The 24094-nt window shown below is 40.3% G+C and overlaps 1 protein-coding gene and 1 long non-coding RNA gene across 2 annotated transcripts in view; one reads left to right on the forward strand and one right to left on the reverse strand.

The window, feature by feature from the left end:
- The window catches only part of LOC140950873 (uncharacterized), a 373771-nt gene that overhangs the window by 89698 nt on the left and 259979 nt on the right, over nt 1-24094 (forward strand). The gene's annotated exons all lie outside the window — the stretch shown is intronic.
- Nucleotides 1127-23011, reverse strand: LOC140950671 (platelet-derived growth factor receptor alpha-like). Its single transcript, XM_073399919.1, has 9 exons — nt 22792-23011; nt 22022-22206; nt 12039-12116; nt 11293-11424; nt 9728-9910; nt 8923-9134; nt 2508-2548; nt 1463-1559; nt 1127-1370 (listed from the first exon to the last, which is right to left on the reverse strand). Exons 1-9 carry the CDS (start codon nt 22877-22879, stop codon nt 1127-1129), a joined length of 1260 nt encoding a protein of 419 aa, XP_073256020.1. The 5' UTR covers nt 22880-23011.

Consider the following 24094-nt stretch of genomic DNA (forward strand, 5'->3'; position numbering starts at 1 on the left):
AGGAATCATTGTTAAATATACCATTTTTGACAGAAAATACCCCTTTTGTATACCTCTATCGTCAAATGGCACTTTAACTGCTATAAATGCACTGTCGTTAAAAAATGAATAAAATGCAAGACCAGAACATTTTCTCGATTTTTTCGCAGCCATAAAATGCATCTGTTAGCCCTTTTAAGCCTTTTTACAGACGGAAATGACACGTTTTCTTACTCTTTTATATACTTCAACAACCTCAGAAGCCTGAATAAGGTAGCCCTTTGGGGCACACCCTTCCTGTAGAGGCCATTATAGGGAGTCCCCTTAGGAACAACTTCAGTGAGAAATTCTTCTGTAGCAAACCACAATACCCCGGGAGCAGCAGATATGAAATACTTTAAAAAAATTAACTTGCCATTGCAAATAGAAGGAGTGGATTCACATACCGTAAATGCTCTATTAAACCCCTCGGGGGCTTATTTATTTCAAGCCCATTTGAGGAGGGTGGCTTAATGGAGAATTAACGGTACATACTGAACTGGGTTATTTATCAAGGATAATTGTTTGTTGTTTTTTTTATGTATGCATGAGAGTTATTTTTCGCAAAACAGATTTAAACGGCTGTGGGTAAACACGCAACATCGCTTTTCAACACGTTCTTCAGCAACGCTACAAAACTAAAACAAGTTGCACGTTTTTGGGGGGCGTTTTATTGTAGGACGGCCTTAATCGGGTTTAGCGTTTAGTGTTGTTAGCCTTTAAGCATTGTCAATTCTTATCTGCTCTTGGAAGATCGGTAATAAAATCAATCAAGACATGAACTTTGAGCCTGTGATCAAGACGCGTGTGCAATAGTATTCTGGGAAACCTGGAGAGTACTGGGGAGCAATCTCGCATCAAGTGCACGCCATCCTTTGGTCAGCGTAGTGGGCGAAGTCGAAACATCATCATGGTGGTATCTATATCGTGAGGATTTCCCTCCAGTGATTTTAAATGTCTAGTGAACTTTTATAGAAGAGGGGAGGTATTATAACTGAAATGCTTTACTGTTACATTTTTTGTTATGCTTTTAAAGCTCTTTTTATGTACAACTGTAGTTTTACCCATTTCAATCTTTTCTTAGCTTAGTTTCTCGATTATCATGCATTCAACTATTTATCTTGGTTCCTTTTAAAATTTCCGATTCTTGGGTGTCTGCCTTTTCCGTATTTACGTCTTCATCGTCACTAGCTTCAGGTGGCACGTTGTAATACGGATGATCTTCATTATGCTTGTTTACATCCAAATATGGTGCATCCCTTTCCATTATCACCTCCAGTTTTTCGATAATCTGAAAAAAACTGGGACGAGAGCAAGGGTCCTCTTTCCAACAGTGGGTCATCAGCTCGTATCTATTATAGACAACGACGTCAATTAATGAAGGTTTTATGGGGAAATCAAATCTATTTACACATTTTAATACGACAATTGTAAAGAAACGTACACGTCATCGGAACACATGTCAGGCCTTTCCATGCGATATCCAGTGCCGAGCAGTCGAAACAACTCTATGTTGGTCAGTGTGGGGTATGGCACGCCTCCTGATGATAGGGAGAAAAAATAATCATAAATTGAGAAATCATACATTTTTAAAACGTCCTCTATACAACTTCTTATTCGAGATGTCATCGCGATTTTAACTATAATCAAAAGAAACTCTGCCGTTGTAGTATAACTCCCCTCATGCCCAGTGTAATGTATTTTGCAAAACTTAGTCAATGTTGGTTCGATCCAAGAGGATACTGCCAGATATGGGCTGTATTGTTATATGCTGCTGGCTAAAGGGTAAGGTTCCCATGCACTTTAGTCTGGTATAGGGTATTTGTCTTTAGAAAAGGGTATCATTTTCCTGGAAACTAGGAAACTAATATCACTTGGTTGAAGATTTTAGTCTAGACTAGGGAATAAAAGTGATAAAAGCAAAATCGGCAAATTTGAATTTACCCACAGTCCAGTATTAATAACAAAGAAAGCGTCGCTCTCAACAAGCTGCTGTAAAACAGTGAGATTAGAAAAGGAAAGATTCTTGGAGTTGGCAAAATTCAGGTGAACTACGTTTGGTATCGGCTCAGGTTTCCCGGGTCCCAGCGGCACATCCTCACCCAAAATACCCCCGGGGACTCAGTAGCCTTTGAACTAAAATGTATCATTAGAAGATCTGAAGGCAGGATGCGTAATTATAAGGCTTCTGTTTTCTAGGTTACCACGCGCGCATTTTTAAGATGATGTCGGATATCATTTTTGTCTTGTATCTGTCTTAAGTTGTAGCACTTTCTTGACCCGGGCCTAGATCATACCAAAAAGCCAGAGTTGCAGGTGATGAACAGAAGTGTTGTCAGTGTCCTGGAGGAAGAACACCTATTAATCATAACAAAAGAAACATACAAGCGAACAAGCCAAGCCACACCCCATCATAATTATAGGGATAGGGGGTTGTTAAAAGCGGTAAAAGGTTGTTAGATTAGATTAGTTCACACCCCAACACTTACCCAAGGTGGACATTTCCCAAAGAAGAACACCATAAGCCCATCTATGAAGACAGTAATGATAAAGCAGTCAGACTGGATTGTAATTAAGCTATTTGCAACCCTCTTCAAGCGTTTCTATGTTATTTATATTTCATGAACGTGCGAACTAATGCGAGGGTCAACCCCTCGTGCTTTTAAATTAGCTTCGCACTCACTTTGTGCTCGATTTGCATTGTTGTACAAGGGCATGAACTGGCTAACTGCATTCGGCTAGACAAACATTGGGAAGAGACGCGTGTATCCAAGCCTCATCCCCGTCAGTAGTATAGTAGAAGGGGTAACCGGACCATTTCGTTCACTTCGTTTCACCCAATGTATCCGATTAGCAATTAACTCCGTTTCACTTCGTTAATTTCCCCATCTACAATACTACTAATTATTTGATCGGCCTCTTTTTTACCATTCATGGGCTACCGCTAATTTCCCCATCTACAATACTACTAATTATTTAATTGCGCCTCTTTTTTACCATTCATCGCGGCCTTGGCGTTGCACTATATTTTATAATAACCAAAATAAAAATTAACAAAATTGGTGGCCACCAGACCTTCTCAAGAGGGACCCCCCAAATCCCCCAACCCTAAACCCATTTTCCACGGCTCCTCTTTTTTGTTCTCCCCACTTCTCCGTTATCCTAGGCTAGCCATCTTTAGAGTCTCTACACTTTTTTATTTGTTATTCCTCTATGCTTGGGACTAAAGCAGCAATTCTATTACACCTCTTACTGGCTATTAGCCATCCTCTTTCGAGTGGTCCTCAGTGTAATTACAGCTCTACTCAGTATTCTGACACCTTTTTGAGTTTGTTTTACTTATATTCAAGCTAACATAACCCCGTGGGGTTTTTAGGTTGTTAACAGGGTGCGTTGAGTACGGTTAATTGAGAAAGCCCCACGTTTTTCTAACTCAATTAACCATTCTCGCAGTACATTCTACTACTACTACTTCAAACAAGCCTTATATTTAACTCCAATTCAATTTTCTATTTAATGTGGGATACGATTTTTTGCCCCCTATAAGGGGGATTTCCCTTGTTCTACGCAGACGTGCTCCGCTTTAAGCCCTTCTTTTTTAAGCAAACTGTTTTAAAGAGATATTAGTCTAAAATAATTGCATTTATTTGTATTTAACTCTAGCCGAAGGGGGGGGGAGGACTGGCACTAGTTTATTTCTTTGTCATGCGCTCTACGCAGTTCTTTCGCCATGTGCTTCAACAGACCGTTACTTCACTGAACTCACGTTTATTTTTCCTGAATCGTTTTCTTATGGTGCATTGTTGTCGATGTTTACACTATGGCGACTAGAAAGAGCAGCAGGAGCACAAAACCTCCGAAAAAACTACAAGATTTCGTCGCGGATGACCTGGCGGCAGAATCGGCAACACCTCAACAGATGAGCGAAGCAGTCAAACGCGAACTGAGTCAGGTTGAGTCTTTGATAAAAGACCTTACTCCAACCAGTTTTAAAACAGAACAACCCACTGTAAACGAAACAGCGATCGAAGATCTTCGAAACCGCAATTTACAGCTTGAACTGGATCTTACACGCACCAAACTCGAGTTGTTGAAGCTACAGCGAGAGTCCAAGCAACCAAGTGCGCCCAAGATGGCCACGGCGACCGCAACAACAACACCTGATAGTCATTCTGTCGCAAAACCAACCTTGAAAAGTCTCCAGCAAGACCCAGTTGTTCAATCCGAGCTTAAATCTCTCATGGATTCCTTAGGAGACCCCATCTTACTGGGTTTAACCGCAGAGGAACAAGACCCAGCACAACCGCTGTTAGAGCCCTCTACTTCGCGAGGTAAACGTCCTCTACTTATCCCTGATTTCATTAGCTGCCTTCCCTTAGTACTACAGGAGGATAAGGAGACCGTGCTTGGAACCTCTGGTGATGCTAGAATTGTATTAAAAACCGCTCAAGACAAGAAACTGCCTCTTGACAAAATCTCATTCCCACAATGGTCAGCGGCTAACTTTCGTATTATGCATACTCTCATGACAGATGGGTCTCTATCGTCCACCCAAGACATCCTTCATTACATTATGTACAGTTCAAAGATATCTGAGCTAGCCAAGTGTTACCCCTTACCGAAAGTGATGCAATATGATGATTTGTACCGCAGAATGCAGTTTTCGACAAACTGTAAATGGGGTACTGACAGCCAGTTCATCTCCCACCAAACACTCCACAGACCAGATCCAACTCCCACACCGCCGCGGCTATCTCCTCGCAAAACGTCCCGCCCAGTCCTAAACCCAGCAACAGGAAAGCAAGTTTGCTATGATTACCAACGGCGTGAAGGGTGCCGCTTTGCCTCTTCATGTAAATATGATCATGTTTGCATCAAACCTCAGTGCTTGGGAACCCACCCCCAATGGCAGCACCAGTCTGCTACTGCTCAAGACCCCCAATACTGAACCCACACTCAACTGCAGAGCTCCCTCCAAATAGTATTTTGACTACGGAACTAGCAGGAGATGTCTCGACCACATTGTTAAACGCAGGGACTCATCCCGTCTTAAGGACACCACTTCCCGCAGAGTGTGGGGAAAGTTTACCCATTCATGCAGGGCCCTTTTCAGAATTTAAGCAGCAGCCCCAAGCAGCCCAGGTCTCCACAGACTTAGTTTTTGAGACCTGGGCAACAGAGCTAACCAATGACCCGGACTTGGAATTTATCTTGGATGGTGTTAAAAATGGATTTCAGCTCCTCTCGCCTGATTTAATGGTTTCACATGCTTTTACACAAAACAATAAGTCTGCTCTGCGACCTGGAGCTAAAGATCAAATTGAAGCGCAATTAATCAAAGGTCTCCGAGAAGACCACTTTGCTATCGCAGTCAAGACCAACATGCCAATTATCATTAATGCCCTTGGAGCCGTACCAAAAAAGGACTCCAATGAATTACGAATGATCATGGATTGTAGCCGACCCTTAACGATGAATGCTAACTCATATATGGATTTAGAACACTACAAGTATGTTACCGTTGATGATGCAGCAAATCTCTGTCAACCTGGTTGTTGGTTGGCAAAAGTTGACTTAAAACATGCCTACAGAAGCGTTGGAACACACCCCGATAGCTGGCGAGTTACAGGAATGTCGTGGCGCTTCAACGACTCAAAACACCCCATCTACCTCTATGATAAGCGTCTACCATTTGGAGCCAGGGCCTCACCAATGGTTTTTCACCGCCTCACACAAGGGATCTGTCGTATGATGGCCCGGAGAGGGTATACTGTGCTGGCATATCTTGATGACTTCCTTATCATCGAACCAACCCAACTTCAGTGCAAAGTAGCTTTTGACACCCTGTTAAACTTACTAGAGTCTCTTGGCTTCACTATCAACTGGAGCAAAGTTGTCTACCCTACCCAGTGCCTGATTTTTCTTGGAGTTGAAATCGACACTGTTCAGTGTGAACTCCGCCTCTCAGACGATCGTGTGTCAGAGTTGTTATCCCTTCTCAAGGAAACAAGCTATAAAAGCAAATGTACCAACCTTCACCTCCAACGACTCCTTGGCAAGCTTAATTGGGCAGCACGTGTTGTTCGAGGGGGCCGCACATTTCTCAGACGGCTTATCACCTTGGCAAACTCGGTTAAACGTCCGCACCATCGCGTCTATCTTAACCTAAATGCGAGAGCTGACCTCATGTGGTGGACCCGCCTCCTGCCTGCACACAACTGTAAAACTTTGTTCCCCTCAGCCATCCCTGAACTTCCTACAGCAGTGCTTACTGATGCCTCCCTGTCTGGCGGGGGGTGCCTATGGGCACCAGACTGGATGTACGTCAACTGGGCCTTGGACTACCCATCTCTATGCTCTCTCCATATCAATTACAAGGAGACATTTACCATTGTTTTAGCTGCACACCGTTGGGCACCTTTCTGGTCAGGTCATCGAGTAGTCGTCAAAACAGACAGTCAGGTGGCTGCAGCCATTCTGAACAAAGGCTCAACCTGTTGCCCGGTGATCATGGACTGGATTCGTTCTCTGTTTTGGCTTAAGGAGTATTACAACTTCAGTTTGTTCGTCAAGCACATTCCAGGAGCAACCAACACTCTAGCAGATAGTATTTCACGCCTTAATGATGTGCACTACTGGCCAACGTTCCAAGCATGGCTCTCCAAATCCTCTAGATCAAATGACTTCGAATCTCACATGTCGCCATTGTCTCTTGCTCTCCTTAGATCCAAGGGATCAGCAGCAACTTGACCGTGAAGTCACCAATTTCCGGCGTCAATCATATGCACCTACTACCAAGTCCACCTACATGAGTCAAATGCGTTCATACCTCTCCTTTTGTGTATACTACGGCTACCAACCTCTCCCAGCAGCAGCATTAACCCTTAATCGCTATGCAGCTTTTCTAGCAAGGTCACTCTCAGCATCCTCCATCCCAGCCTATTTAAATGCGATTCGCATTCCACACCTTGAACATGGTCTGTCTGACCCAACCAAAAACAATTTTCAATTGGCATCTACACTTCGAGGAATCAAGCGTGTAAAAGGTTTAACAGTGTCCCAAAAGAAGCCGATTACACCCCAGATCCTATTAGCCTTCAAGAGTCATTTACATTTGGACAGCCCTTTACATGCAACCTTCTGGGCAGTTTGCCTCGTAGCGTTCTTTGGCCTCCTTCGTAAGGCGAATTTGCTATGCAAAGGATCAACAAAGTTTGACCCATCCAAACACCTGCGTCGAGGAGATATCCTCTTCTTCAATGACTGGGCCATCATTATCAATCGATGGTCGAAGACCATCCAATTTAGTCAGCGCATTTTAACTGTTCCGTTACCTCGCATTGCTCCACATCCACTCTGCCCTTACACCGCTCTCAGACATGCCTTTGGCTTGGTACCAGCACCTTTATCGGGCCCAGCCTTTATCATCCCAGCATCCACGGAGGGAGGCCTGACTCCTCTGACTTATGGAAAGTTTGACTGCCTTCTAAAACTAGTAGCAGCCAAGACGAACTTGGACCCGTCTCAAGTTAGTGGACATAGTTTTCGCTCGGGCGGGGCCACTCTGGCTTTTCAAGCTCAAATCCCTGCAGAACTGATTAAGCGTTTAGGAGACTGGCAGTCAGATGCTTATAGGTCTTATATCCACATCCCAGTTAAAGACAGAATGCTAGCAGTTAAGCGTCTCGCTTCGTTTGTTTAGATTTTCCCTCATGGAGACTTTTGTCTGGGGTTAGGTCGTGCCTCCCTTGAGCAAATGTTATTAAATGGAAGGGTTCACTTCGGAGCCCTTCCCTGTTTACCCCAGACTTGATTGTTGTAGTTTTATCTATTTACATTCGTAGAGAGTTAAGTCTAAAATAATTGCATTTATTTGTATTTAACTCTAGCCGAAGGGGGGGGAGGACTGGCACTAGTTTATTTCTTTGTCATGCGCTCTACGCAGTTCTTTCGCCATGTGCTTCTACAGACCGTTACTTCACTGCCCTCCCTTCCCCCCCCTTTTCCTTTTTTTTTTTGTTGTTGTTTTCACGTTTTTCCATGTATTCCTTTTTGTACATTTGCTGTATCTTGACCGTCTCAGTTGGGCAAATGTTATTAAATGGAAGGGTTCACTTCGGAGCCCTTCTCTGTTTACCCCAGACTTGATTGTTGTAGTTTTATCTATTTACATTCGTAGAGAGTTAACTTTATATAAATGTATATAGAATGAGCTGTAATTTAGCAATTCGTAATAAACTAAAGAAGGAATATTGTATTTGCCCATTTTGTGATAAACTATTGATGAAGTAAGAAGTGTGTTATATGATTGTTGTGAAAATCCGGGTCTGATTGATGATAGACACATTCTTTGTAAAAATTGTGGCACTGTTTATGGAAATAGAGTTGCGAACGAGTTTGTGGATTTTTATGAAAATAGGTATATAATAAGGAAAAGGACTATTTGTCATCGAAAATATCATATTGAAAATGTTCTTAATGCGTTAAATGCAAATCACGGAATTGATTCTGCACCGCCGCACAGAACGCTCTAGCGTAGATTGTTCCACCAGAAAGCAATGTCCTTTGCTTTGTAAACACTTTTCTTGAGGTGCTCCAATCATTTAGAGGCAGTCTCGTGAGAAGCGGTTTCCCGAATTCAGATTGAAAGTCATTTTTCTCCCAAAAAATCTTAAAGTTAACTAGTTTTCCTTCAAAAGCTAAATCAATTCGCTCTCACCTAGGAAACTTCGCGCTTAGAATAATAAATTCAGTGACAGTTTTTGTCTAAGTACATGTACTAAATATAACCACCTTTGGTATTTTTGACAGCTTTGGCTTTTACAAGAGATAGTTTACTGCAGGGAAAAGTCAGTGTTTTAGTTACGAACGAGTTCTTACGAGGACTTGGAACAGTGAACTCACACATCACTTTTGGTGGTGTAAACGCCTTGATAAAGTGATTCTGGGGCCATCCACTTCACAGGAAGTTTTTTAGACTTCCTTGAGCTGTACACATCTTCATATATCTGTCTCATCAACCCAAAGTCTGACACTTTGACCTGGTTGCCATGGCCGACCAGTACATTACGGGCAGCAAGATCTCTGTGAACAAGATTGTTTTCGGCGAGATGATTCTAACAAAAAGGCGATAAAAGAAATGGAATTTATTGTCGACGTATTACAATAACGGGGTACCAGTGGTATTCAGTATATAGCTGAGATTGAGAGCTTACTATAGAACGTTTTCACATGACGTCACGGCGGCCATGTTGGTGTTCCAAACCAATCCTGTGGGAGTTGAACCCTTTTCTTATGTAAAAAATTTCTTTTGTTCTCATAAATTTGCATAGATGCTGGCCACGTGAGTGAAAACGCTCTATGTGGAGTGAATGATTGTATGTCACAAATGTATTGAATAAACCATTCCAGTTCCCTCGAACGCGTAATGAAATCCGAATTTAGCCAAAACTATGATCTATAACCGTTACGAGAAAATCTTTTCATTCAGGCAGCCCTTTATTTGGAGAAAACTGAACTTCATCTTTATCTTTTTTCCACTGATCTCTTTTGTTTTCTTTTTTCTCCTTTAATGGGACTTAAGAACTGAGAGCTCGGCTAGGCAGGTGGATTGGCTTACTGTTCCTAGTCCATGCATTTCCTACCCTGTCCCAAGTATTAGTCGAAACCAGAATCAACGTAACGTTATCCAGTGTAGAATAGTAATTACCATTCCTTTAGCTATTTGCCAAGCAAACGAGAACAGTTGTTGGGTAGAAAAGTTATCGTCTCCAGTAAGACTTTCGTCTGGGTTCTGGATTGAAAGCGACATTGCGGCATCTTGACTTTCAGTTCCTGTTGATGCTTGTGGACTACTTAGCAGTTCCCTGTCAGTTACTTTGAATTTCTCTTCCTAAATAAAGTGATAAACATGAAGCGATTGAATTAAACAGTGCAATTTGTATAGCATCTTGATCAAACCAACCATCTGCAAAACATCGCTGTTTATTGTCAGGTTACTTAGCAAGGAACTATTACTAATAAAAATGTAAGGAATAGACGCTATTACGTAAAAAATGATTTGCGGAGACCTAAGTTCACTACAGTGAAACCTGTATTAAGCGGACACCGTATTAAGCGGACACCCTCTATTTAGCGGCCAGTAGCCAAAGTCCCAAAATTTATTTCCCTTAATTACTTTAAATGAAACCTTTCTTAAGCGGACACCTCTATTAAGCGGACGCGGACACCTAAAAAGTACCTGAAATGGTCATTTCTATTGTTGCCAACCTGTATTAAACGGACACTTATAATTAAATTCCACCACCCAACATGCCAGACACGGGAAATGCGAAAGATTGCCTCGAATTGCCACCCACAAATTTTTCGATTTTTACATTTAAAAACTTGACTTGACGAACTTATTTGATTAGTTTCAGCGTACTGTATTGTTTTCTATTTCGTTTTGTCTGTATAAAGCTTTTTTTCACTCATCTGATTTCTTCAAATTTGAGTTGCAATCTATGTTTATGGTACTATGATCAGTTGGTTCACTTTGGTAAAGAAATCGATGCAAACGTATATCGTCATAGTCTCTGGAAGTATTGTAAACGTTTCCACTGTTCATTTGAATGGCATTTGACACCTCAAATGACGTTATCTATCGAAAACTGTATTAGGCGGACACCCTGTATTAAGCGGACACTACAGCATTCCCCGAGGGTGTCTGCTTAATACAGGTTTCACTGTATATCAAAGCGAGGCCTAGTCTTTATGAGAATAGCTAAAATTGTATTATGAATTTAACATGGCAACCATTTCCCCCCGAGACACAAGGTTTAATCTTATTTCGGACGCTTTAGAGGCACATGTACCCATACATCGTATGCGGGTGACAAGACCACCTGCGCTTTGGTAAAATGATTCGAATATTCTAACGCTGCAGGAGAAATGTAAGTACAGTATCGTAGGGAGGCACAAACGCTCTCTCACAGTGAGGCTACGTGGGATATTTTTGAAGACGCTTCAAACAGTTATAAAAAACTGACCGGAAAAGCAAGGCCCGAAGACGGATGACTATAATTCGCGTTAAAAAAACTGCGTTTTCAAAAATATCCGGATTTGTAAGGACCGGGCCTCGGTCAAGTTTACATAATGTGCGGGAAATTCTTTCATAAGCGATAAGCAGGCACATTCATTCGAGTTCATAAAAACGTTATGTACTAATCTATTCTTCTATACCGAGTAGAAACGAATTAACTGAATTTTTTTAAAAATTATGGGTTACTTTCTTACATCATGAAGTTGACGAGAAGTCGACGCTTTGTCATGTGTGTCCTCATTGTCATCTTGTGGTTCTTGAGTCCTTTCCATGTTCGATTGTGGTTTCTCCGCTTCCTTTATCTGAACCTTAGCTAGAGTGCTTCCCTGTGTGAGAAGAAGGGGGGAAAAGGAAATTTATTTCTGAAAGAAATAAATGGTTTTATGCTTAATGTGACTGATTAATGTTTCATTTCTCCCGTTATTGGGGAGGGGGCGTTCCTGCCATCCGGGACATTATATATTGTGTTTTTATGACATGAAAGCGAGGCACAAGGCCTCTCTGCTCACTGCAACAAGAAAGTTGGAAAACATTTTTCCCTCTCTTCCCTCCCGTTTTGCTCCAATATCATCACCTGGATGGCGGGTGTGCCCTCACCTTTGCTGGGATCAATCTTCTTGTGTATCTGGACTTTCCTAGCTTGATATGCTTAAATGAAATAAACGGCCACTCTTGTGGCCAAATTTATCCCAAACTGGAATTGTCATTATTGGGTATCCCAGCAAACAGAGCTCACCCAAAGCAAGACTCCACCAACAGCAATAACCGACTCAATAATACCATCTAAAGGAACATGGAGCATAAAGAGAATCTTTTTTTTTTCTGTCTAGTTCTATCATTAGATGAGTGGGTAGGTAAACAAACAACTGGACGAACAGTCTGGAAAATAGTTAAAAGTAATACGCAGAAACTATCGAAAAGAATTTAGAACCAATCCTACTTGATCCCTGGTTTCTCCCTGATCTTTCAGAAACTCTTTGTCGTCATAGGCTCTATCAGAGACTCGATGCTTGTTTAACTAGACATCCAGCAAGAAGCGAAAAAAAGAGAAAATTGAATAGTATCAAAATACTTGCGTGTTAGTACGTTGCATTAAGTAATATATAGCAGATTTAGCCAAGCCTAAAAGCGAAGCTTCCGTGTTATATACTTTCAATTTATTAAAACAATCAACTTTAAGCCACCACAAAGAAATCCACCAATTTATAATGAAAAAACTCTTCTGTCATATATTTATAAAAGTCTGCTGTTTACGGCAAAAGTACAAGTACACATAAATCATGATCAAATACGATCACAGTCTTAGTAGACTACGAAAACTAGAATCTAGTTTCCCAGACTGCATCAGAGAGCCCCCCCCCAAACACCACCACCAAATTCCTTTGAGAGGCTTATAATCAAACCCTAAACTTATTGTTTAAATGCGAAAATCTTCAGCAGTGGCCAATTTACAGGTTAGTCCGCAAGCATTCCTATGGAAAAGATCAACACTGAAAGTTGTGGTCTCCATACCTGATTATTGCGCTATAGGTAAGACTTTCCAAGCACAAGTAAACTGACCGTATGACAGCATATATTATATGGCTACAATAGTACGTGTGCTCTGATTGGCTGTTTTCTTGTAATGACCAGGGCCCGGTTGCATAAAACCAACACTTAAGAGCCCACTTGAGTAGGTCACTTACCAATCCGTCATGGGTACACTTACGGGTGTTGCATGGAACGCACTTAGCACTCTCGTAAGTTACCGTTTTACGTGGTAACTTACGGGCTACTTAAGGGCACACGTAACCTTGATATAGTACTTTATTAATGACTCACTCTTTTTTTTTAAGCTAACCATCGGTGAGTGTAAAGAAAGTTTTAAGTCGCTTTGAACACTTTTAAGCCCCTCAAAAGAATGAAATTTGCATGCAATCGTTATTTTTCTTCAATGCCTACTAAATGATAATTATTCTTCTTTTTTCACAACGTCGGCTTTAAAGTGTACATCAGAGGTTAACAAAGCGCATTAGAACGAATTACGTGAAGAAAAATCACTTTTTTTTACTTCTCAGTAAAAGATCTCGTTAACTTTAATAAAAACAGTAACGATACGGGACCAACATAGGTCCCGTAAATTTACGTGCTATTTTCCCCGCAATTTCTGTTGCATAAAAGACACTTAATTGAACACTTAAGAAAATCGTAAGTGCAACCACTTAAGTGAATTCCCTAAGTGGACCGCTAAGGTGATTTAATGCAACTCACTTACGTTACGAGTGCACGTACGTATACCCGTAGTTGTTACGGACGTTTTATGCAACCGGGCCCAGGCATTATAAGTTACTGATGAGGTGTCCGAAGCATATACAATGTGTGTTTAACTTGATAGTGGACATCCTTATGGACATCGGCTACGTTATGGTCAGGAGGGAGTCATAAAATCGTGAGCGTGGCTGTCCGATGTGTCTGGCCATCGTGACGTCACAGCAACGTGAAGCTTGCGACGAGCAGATTTTTCGAAAGTGGCGGTGTTATTGTTTTTCATGTGAACACTTTGAGCTTATTTTTTCCCGTGAATGAAGCAGCAATGTGGTTTTTCTTTTGATCGAGGATACCAGTACCTTATTTACCAACGGAAAAGGTAAGTGTATTTTGATTGCTACGTGAAAATTCAGCAAAAAAGGTTTTTAAAGCGTTTTGGTGAGTCTCCAAGGTAAGAAAATCACGTGAGTGTGGTGCGGCATTTCGCTCGACAAAAACTCGTTTTTCTCGGGATAAAAAGCATGAAAAAACTTGCTGCTTCGCTCCAAAGTAGTTTATATCTCACAGAATCCATAAAGCGTATAATAAATGTCAAGGAATGAACCACAAGAATGACTAGTGTACAGTCGACTTCCGATAACTCGAACCTTCAAGGGAAATCGAAAAAAAGGTTCGAGTTATCGGGAGTTCGAAGAAAATAGCCGAGAGTAAGGTAAAAAACAGTTTTTACTGCACAGTGAACATTTTAACCACATTTAATTGTAGAAATGTTTAGTGAAAATTAAAAGATACTTCTAGATTATAAATCAGAACGTAACGTAAAAAACATAGCCTAAATAGAGCATGCGTTTTACTGTTTTGAGAAGAAAAGCTGCTTCACGTTAGCCTGTGACAATCATGCAACATCCGCCTCCACTAGCAAACTATACTCCTACAACACGTCAATAAGAAATCCAAAATTCAATGTTTCTGAAAGTTAAGTAATTTGTTAGGAAAGTCCCGGGGGTGGTGGTGGTGGGGGGGGGGGGGAGGTAAAACTCTTGAAACAAGACACCAACAGGATAATTTTAAACCGCACTATCATGCCTGCATGTGTACATGTATGTATGTACACTGTATTTCACTTTCAATACCCTCTCAACATCTGGTAGTATAATGCATCAGTCAATTGAAACCCCGGCTCCCTGATTCCTTAGACTTAGCGGGGAATTTAACAAAAGCCTGGTGTTAAAACACCACTAATGTTTGTACTTCCCGGGCCAAGTAGTTTGTTAAAGCACCTTAGCTTGTGGCAGGGAATTAGTAGTTGTAGTTCTTGGCTTGATTTAAACTGCTCTCTTCTGTCAGGTACTCGGTATTTATTAATTTTATTTTCAAACCAATGGACCTGTTGATAGAAACTCTGAACTGCGTTCCATCAAATTCATGAGAAATGTCATCCCCTAGCTGAACTTTGTAATTGTTAACAGTGCTTCCATCTGTCCCAAGGTTTACTTTTGTTTTGCAGTGTGCTTTTACATTTGTTTTAGGAGTGGGCACTCGGTTTCTTTGCTAATTGTCTAGTCCTGACGATCAAATTCATTCTGGGTTTTCTTTTGTTGAGTGACGGCAACTCCTTGCTTTTGATTCCAATTTTGAGTGACAATTCCCGGTTTGCCTAGTCTAGACTAAAATCTTCAACAAATTGATCAGTTTCCTGGAACCCAGACTCTCTTTATACCCTATCCCAGAGTAAACTGCTTGAAAACGGCCATACCCTTCAGAGTGGAACATACCTATGGAGGAAACAAGGATTTCTCACAAGTCACTCATGTTAAATCCCTCTCTCTGTCCCTGCTTCCAAAAATGTATAAATTATGTGCTGTTAAATCGCTGCGCATGAGCTGGGTCAAGCAGGAATTTTGTTAATTCCACTGCACCCAGGGCCAGCACGTTGTTAAATATGTGTTAAATCCTGGCAATGACTACTTTAAATCGTCGCTATGCCCCAGAGGTTCGGGGGGGGGGAGGGGGGGTGGAGGGGGGAAGAGAAGGGTTTCAATTGACTGATGCATGTAAACACTGCATCCTTTACTCGCTTACTTTGTCACCAAGAGTAACCAATCGGCCTATCTAACTATATAAAACATTATATAAATCTTAAACAGGTTTTCAGTAGTATCATAGTTACCACTAACTATGGTGGTATGGACTAGATAGGTGTAATAGTAATGCTAATCATTTTCTGTTTTTCTACAGGATTAACACTACTTAGACCAATGATGTTTCCAGGCTTACATGTCTTACATGTAAACAGAATTGGAGAGTAGACTGGCAGGCCTCTCATTATTACTTATTCTCTTGGCCTCTACATCATCGTTTGATCAAAACATCTATGGTCACTCCGGAACATAACGTTACTGATCATCTACTTGTTCTTTTTTTGGTTATTGACAATGTGATAAGGATTAATACCAAGAAATTACTTTCGTGTAACTGCTCACAGACAGGATTTTAGAAGAAAAATAATGAATAATGTGTTTTAAACAGCATAGCTTTCGAATCAATTTATCACTAGAATCTTTAGCCTAAGAATTCAGACAGATTTCCAGTCGTGTTTTTTAGTGACGTGAAACTACAACCCAAAATGTTTTGTTTAGATTGATTATTTTTCTCCTTGCCTAGTGCTTCTTGTACTGTCTTCAGTAATATGACCTGTCTAGACATTTTTCCTGACTTTTTCTTTTATTTAGTAAGATTATCTTGCATAGTTCCATGGAAAGTAAAAAAAAAAAGTGTTAATAAAAGATTTACTCTATAAGTATTTTGTTCCTAGGATACTTAGGTATCAGCTCTAGAAGCATAATTTCAAGTGAGGTAGATATACTCCCACATAACAACAGACTTGGGAAATAGTTTCCTTATACTTACCTCTGAAGAGCAAATGGAGCAATTATTATATTTAAAACTTACCCCCGAATATCTTCGGCAATCGAAGCATGTACAGTGTAGTATAGGTGAAATGTCTGAATCTGCACTGATAGTTGAAATATGCGGACCCCCGTGGAAACAGTTACTCCAGAATTTTCGAGCGTTTATTGACCAATTTAAAAGGCGTCCCTATGACCTTTTTTGTGGGGGAAGATTGAACGGTATAGCTGAACCTTGACAGAATATTTGTCCTTTCATTGAGAAGCGATCTGGTACCTTCAAGAACTCTTCCTTCAAGTCGTAAGCCGTTATCAAATTACCTTCAATCTCGCTGTCCAGGTTCGAAGTAAAAATGTTGAAATCGCCGAAGTCACTAGCCTTAGCGTTCCGTTCCTAATTCTGAGATATTTTCCACCTATTTATAAATTAAGCCATTGTTTTGATTCTGATTTTTACTTGAAGGTATTGTTGTCAGTGGAAGGCTCCTGTAGAATCTTGCGTCAGTCCAACTGGCTATAAACGTAGTATGTGTGTAACATATTTCTTAGGCAATTTTGTAGACTTAAACTGTATTCAAGCCCCTCTCAAGTCCAAACATTGACATAAAAAGATATCCTCGAATTAATCGGATTACTCGTTTTAATTCTAGAGCTTTATTGTTCGATTAACTGGTTTATTTCTCTTGCTCTTCGCGGCTGACTCGCAAGGTACCTAAAGTAGTGTTCAAAGCCACTGATCATTTTTATAAAATTGTTATGAGATTTCATTTTTCAAAAATGAGAAAGAGTTTCTGACCTACGTAAGTTATGTTTTTGTCTCCAAGCGCAGTATTGCCGGGTCAGCTGTCATCAAACAGTGATCTCTTTCAAACTAGTTTCTCAATTTTTAACCGTTTGAGCTGAGACTTTGCACGATAATAGAACTTTGTTTTCCCAACAATCGTATGTTTTTGTATTTTTGATTTTAACGGTTTTTGACGCGAAAATGACGTCATAAGATTGAAAGCAAAATATAAGTTTCAACTTATGCCATAACAGGTTAGCAATCAATCAATCAATCAATCAACAACTTTATTTAAGTGTCTAGTCTTCTAGCTTGCCGTCAGGCCTACTAATCGGGGACACTACTTAAATAACTTATTAATAAGAAATATATATACATAATACTATAAGCCAATAAGATTTAACTATTCTAAAAACTACTTAAAAGATACACGATATTCAATATGCTTCGAAAATACACATATGTAATAAATAAGAAAAAACTATATATACAATTTCATAATATATCAACTCTACCAGTTATGATGTTTCCTGTTTAAGAATTATGAGTCACACAGGTGGCACCCTTTGCATGCGTTATCACTAACCAATTTGCTCAGATCTTTTCTCCGTATGTTTGCTTTAAACCTGCTTAAGGAGGTCTCGTTTCTGTCCTTCATACTCAATTTTGACCATAAAAATGGCCCAAAAATCTGTGGGAATGCTTTCCATATTTAACAGTTTTTACCCTTTGAACGTGAAAGTCCGAGTTCCTCAGGTTGTAATTCGAAGACGATGACGAGAAGAGTTCTAGTATGTTGTAAGGCAGTAATCTATTCCTTATTTTGAACATAAAGATAGCGATATCTTGTAATCTCATGTTATATAGACTAGTCATTCCAGCGTGTGTAAGAAGGTCACCATAAGAAGAGACTCGATCTTTGAAGACTGTACGTAGTCCTCTCTCATTAATTCTCTCTAGCTTGTTTCTGTCGCTTGCTCGACAAAAGTGCCACACCAAGCTACAGTATGTGAGATGGGGTAAAACTGCAGTTTTATATATCCGTAGTTTGGCGTTCAACGGGATCAGATTCTTTAGCCTTTGAAGAACACCAATCATTTTACTGGTTTTTATGCAGACCTCTGATATATGCTGCGAGAAATTCAAGTCCTTATCAATAATTATGCCCAGCAGTTTGAATGCATCAGTAAAGTTAATTCTGCAATCATCAATCACTAGCTCCATTTGTTGTGTGTCCCTTGCTATAGCCATTGCTTGGTATTTGCTATAATTGCCTTGCAGAAAATTCGTCTTATACCACCTCGATGTCTCTTCCCCATCTTCCTTAATTCTATCTATAGCAGAGGGCAGATTCAAATTGGAGCAGTAGATCTGATGGTCATCGGCATAGGCAGACAACTGAGATTTAACGCCAGTGTAGAATAAATCGTTTTGATACACGTTCCACAACAGCGGTCCCAAGGATGACCCTTGCGGGCAGCCTCGTTTGACAGCTTTCCAATCACTTGTGTAGTTGCCCACTCTTGTTCTGTTTTCCCGATCATCAAAATAAGATCGCATTAATCCCAAAGCGGGGTCAGACAACCCATAGGCTTTTAACTTTGACAGTAACAAATTTGGATGTAATGAGTCAAAAGCTTTGCTCATGTCCGTGGATAATATCACTGATGCGTGCCCTTTGTCTGCTGCATGCTTCCAATCTTCAGTAAGGCGTATCAAGGTCGTTTCGCAGCTGAAGTGTTTGCGGTAAGCTGACAAAAAGGTATCGAAAATTGGCTCAAACTTTTCACTTAGTTGTTTGCATATTAGCTGCTCAAAGATTTTATCAACCGCAGTTAGCACGGTTACTGGTCTGTAATTAGCTTTATCTAAGGGGTCTTCCTTCTTATAAATCGGGATCCACTCTCCTCTTTTCCAGGCGCTGGGCCAACGATTTTCCTCAATAGCCTGATTAAATATAGTAGTCAGTAGTGTTGCTAGCAGTTCTGCTGTCATTTTAAGTACTCTTGGAGGTAACATATCATATCCTGTTGCTTTATGGGGATTAATTTCTCTCAGTGCTGCGAGGACCTCATTGCTATCCAGTCTTCTGAAACTGAATGTATTTGGATCGTGTCTGGCGTTTATGCTCGCGACACTATGATGTTGATAACATAGAGCCTCTGTTAGAGTCCCTACGTCAGTCCCACTAATGTGAGCAGCTATCGAACAAAAGTAGTTGGTAAATTCTTGTGCCACAAGCCTCTGGTCCTGGTGTGTAACACCTTCGATATTAAGAGAGATTAAACTTTTGTCCTTTTTTGGTTTGGTCCTAAGGAACGGAGTAAAGGTGTTATAGAATTTCCTTGAGTTATTATTCATGTCCTCGCATATGGCATTCCAATAATTCTTGATCGCCTTTCTTCTTAATCGTGTGGCATTATTGCGCCATTTCTTCATTAACTCCATGTTTTCTTTGGTTTTGCTTTGACTGAATTTCTTGGCATACTTTCTCTTTTTCCGGATGGCTTCCTTCCACTCACCCGTCATGTATGGTACGTCTATCTTCCGTGCTTTAACTCTCTTTAATGGCAGGTGTTATCCACAATCCTCATTAATTCCGTGTACCAATTATCATAGAGCTTATCAACCTCTGTCACATTTTGTTTAAACCATACTGCTTCCACCAGATCTTTTCTGAATTCTTCCATATCTAGTTTTTTAAAGCTTCTGCAAGTAATGATGTCTGCTGTGTGTTTTTTGACCGTTTTGCTTGAGAAAACCATATACCATACAATGATCACTCAGGCTAATATCACTGACTCCAGCGTTTTTAAAAAGATCCGGTTGATTTGTCAGGAGTACGTCCAAGAGCGTCTGCGATGTATCCGTAATTCGTGTGGGTTCAGTAACAAGACATGTCAGCTCAAAGACTTCCTCAATGTCTCTCAGCAGCTTTGCCTCTCTTCCATTTACCTTAAGTTTATCCATGTTTAAATCTCCCATGATGATAACCGTAGAAAATTGCATGGTGGCCCACATAAGGCATTCATTGAACTCTTTTTCCAGCTCTGCATAGTAATTGGTCCCTCTACAATGCGGAGGTCTGTACAGACCCAAGATAATTGCATTTGTGTTATTTAACTCGACCTTTACGGCCAATACCTCTATCAGCTCAAGTACAAAAGGTACTCTAAGTTTCTTTGAAGGTATTTGCGATGTTATGTAGGTCAAGACTCCTCCGCCTCCCTTTGCCCTATCCTGGCGATAGATCTTGTAGTTCGGGAGGCTGAACTGTGCATTCGTGTAGGAAGAATCAATCTTTGTTTCTGTTAAGACGATGATTCCTGCTTTGAGTTCAGAGTTAATTACCTTCAGTTCGTCGAACTTGTTCTGCAGACTATTGATGTTCAGATGGAATAACAGTTGTTGATTAGGATGTTCCCGTTTTAAATCTACAAGATCCTGTAACGGGTCTTTCTCCGACTCTCGAGTTGGTGTCAGCGAACCTGTGTCATCAGAGTCAGTGGATGAGTTAAGTGTCGAGTTCAATGTTGTATTAGCGAAGGGAAGAACCGATAGTAAACAGGGTGGGCAAATCCAGCTAGGACTGTCCATCTGTTGGAATTCTCTGTACTGCTTTGGAGTAACATAGCCACATTTTATGTGGCACCATGAGTACCATGAGCAATTTTGAAATAGTACTCAGAGAAGAACTTGAATGTGAAAAACATTTTTGAAAACCTCGTTTGGTTAAGAAGATATGACATTCTAAAAAAAAAAATAGTAACGAAATGGCGGAAAATACGAAATTCACAGCTCATAACTTTTCAACCAATTAAGCTTTACAAATACTTTTTTCACATTCCAGCTCATATCTGTAAGTTCTTTTAAAAGTTCCAGTTTTTTTACGCCATAAGTCGAAAACTACTTTTTGCTGTCAATCTTATCACGTCATTTTCGAGCCAAAAACCGTTAAAATAAAAAATCCAAAAACATACGATTGTTGGGAATGCAAAGTTCTATTATCGTGCAAAGTCTCAGCTCAAACGATTAAAAATTAAAAAAACTTGTTTGAAAGAGATCCCTTTTTGATGACAGCTGGCCCGGGGTGTGGTGATCGGTAGGAGCGTTTGTCAACACTTTTGAGTCTGTTTTTTGTTTTCAGGCTAAAATTGCGCCATTGATGCTTTATATTATTGTTGAAATGATTTGCTCTACTGTTACTGAGAAATTGGACCGTGAACTTTTCACGACAAACATTTTGTTTACCTTCTTTCAAACCTTCCCAAGCAGGCTTGAACGTGACGTCACGATGGCCACACACATCGGATTTTCATTCGCCAATATCTGCTCTAGTGCCTATGACTCCCTCCTGGTTTTGGTCAATTGACAGCTGTCAAAAAGGGTATCCGCTGACCAATGTACCTAACTTCATCGCGGGCTCAAGTGTAGAACTCATTGAGGTGACATGTTTTAAAGTTATCCACTGACCAGTTGTTGATTTTAATTGATCGCCGGCTCGGGTCCATAATGAAAAGGCCATATAATAAATAACTTATTGCCCTCGTCGGTTCGGTCACAGGAAAATCTCAGACCTCGGTCTTGATGTATTGACCTAACTATCGCTAGGTCAATACATCAAGGCCTCAATCTCAGATTTCCCTGTAATGACTTCACTCTCCGTTAAAGTGTTATTTATTGACCACGCTGGTAAGATAAATGAAACGTAAGATTGCTGAATATTAGCCAAGTTTTTTTGTGCACTGCAACGAAGGCCGACATCCAGCCATCTTTGATCAATAAAGGATTTCCTACATGGCCAAGATATCTTACCAAAGAATTTGCTTTTGTCGGAACAAAAGGCCCAATTTAGGCCCACCCTCCGGCATGTAGCCGTTGAAAATCTTTTTTGGATACAGTTAAATTTTATTGGAAATAAATCAATTTCCCAAAATTCTTTCACGATATAATTAATTTCTAGACTTTTCTTCCCTCCGTTACCTCGTTTCTTTTACGGCGTAGCCACGTCAGGAGGTCACCAGACGGAACGTATTCTATGACCAGAAAGTTTTGATCCTTAAGCGTGTGGCATCCAACCAAGGATACAATATTCGTGTGTGAGCCCAACAGCTTCATTTGCTCGATTTCAAGCGTCAACTCTTCTTTCTGAGCGTCAGATGGATCATCTAGAGGTGGTCAAATACAATGGCTTGAAGTCACTTATTTTTGTTCTTTGTGACTGGATTTTTTGTTCACTTTTTTTGCTATAAAAGTTATTTTCATCAATTGTTTTCTGGAACCCATTTTAGCTTCTGATGCACAATTAAAAAGAACAGATATATTCAACAGTGTAATGTCTAGAAAGCAGATAAAGTGGCATTGACTTATGGGTCGGTCAGATCCTCTTCTATCATGATATGCATTCAAATTAAATTATTCTTCCAAAGTTTTGATTGGTCTATAGGCAAATATGTCACTACAGACAATTACTTACGGACGATGATCTGCTTATACGCAATAAAAAGGATTGTAAATTTAAAAAATCAAGTTTGACCGGGAATCGAACCCTGACGTTTACGATGACCGGAACCAAAAATGCAGCTCCAAATTTATGGTCTTAAAGACATAACATTCGCTTAGGAATGAACATCCCAACTTTAAAGAATATTGATAAGCTTTCGAGTGGTGCACCTTGATAAAGGGGACTAAAATACGCCACAAAATAAAAAAAAGTCATGGCTTTGTCTGTGATCATGAACACTATTTCTCACCATACAGAACTTTGACAGCAACCACCTGAGGTGCTGTCTTAGTCGATAATAAAGTCCGCTCTGAAATCTTAGTGTCAAACACCTCCATCCCAATTCTTTTTGTATAGGTTGCTTTGTAAACCACGCCAAACGCTCCTCTTCCCAGCTCTTCCTCGTATTTGATTTGCTCAGGCAAAATTTCCCACTTGTCAAGAGGAATGATCTCGAATTGTGAATAAAGTGATCTAGAAGGAAAAAATGATAAAAGCCGGATTATGTCACACTAATAAAGTGTTTCGTATACAGCCTTTCCAAATCGAAGAGTCATTCCTACAGCCATATGCATGTTCACCAAGAATTATGAAATAATTTTACCATAACTAATTGATAATGTGGTCGGGATGGTCATGATAGTCCTGATGTTATTTTCATGTAAGAAATATATCCTGATCTTGGACAGATGTGTTAATCCATAAACTCTTATTGGCAATTGGTTCACCTGCATCAGGGGACGTGGCCTAAGATTAAAAACAGTTATCTGTGAAATTGACAGGTGGGTGAAAGGGAAGGCTTCAAAGGCAACAGTGGATTTTTTTAAAGAGCACTAGCAGAGGGCTTTTCCCTGCATTAAGATAAATGATTGTAAAAAATCTTCTAGAGAAAGTAATTCATCATTTTAATTATTCCATCACACGACAAAAAACCTCAGTTCTTTGATCATTTCCATAAAAATTGCAAATTGAGTTACGATGTTGACTTCTTGGTAACTGTCACTTGAAAGGTGCACGACATTGTATTTGTTGCCACGTGATATAAAATTAGACAATAGCTTTCGGAGAGCTTTTGCGATTGTCTTACGCCTTCAACTTTTGATAACATGACGTACTGACACTGTACAGTGTAGTAAGCAGAGCTGCACAAACCTTTCAACAGTCTTTTTCTTCATTCTCCTGTAGCACCAGACGAAAACAGCGATGAACAATAGCAAAATAGCGAAGGTGACACCGAGTGAGAGGTAAATAATCTTATCAATGGATTTCGTTGCTTCTATTACTGCAAATCAAATGATTATATCAAACGCCCTGGAAAATACATGGAAGAGGAAAGGTTTTACCAGGGTAATTTGGGTCACTACTGACTGGAGAGGTTTTTCCAGACATCTTGTGAACTTAACGTAGTAGGACTCTCTTGTAGCTTCTCCCGGTAGGGCCATAGGTATGTGCCGCCCCAAAGGGTATGGTTTGGGGTCCCTTTTGGTCTGAAAACGGGTATAGACTTTGCCCATTTTGCTCTGGAATCGGGTATGGTTTTCGAGGGAACTACG

This window comes from Porites lutea, chromosome 10 (genome assembly GCF_958299795.1).
Source record: "Porites lutea chromosome 10, jaPorLute2.1, whole genome shotgun sequence".
Lineage (NCBI taxonomy): Eukaryota > Metazoa > Cnidaria > Anthozoa > Scleractinia > Poritidae > Porites > Porites lutea.

Coding starts and splice junctions, on each gene's coding strand:
- LOC140950671 (XM_073399919.1), bottom strand. CDS start 22,879: ATGGAGGTGTTTGACACTAAGATTTCAGAGCGGACTTTATTATCGACT. Junction 1,560..2,507: donor TTGGGAAATGTCCACCTTGG/GTAAGTGTTGGG, acceptor CCCTATCATCAG/GAGGCGTGCCATACCCCACA. Junction 1,371..1,462: donor GACATGTGTTCCGATGACGT/GTACGTTTCTTT, acceptor TGTCTATAATAG/ATACGAGCTGATGACCCACT.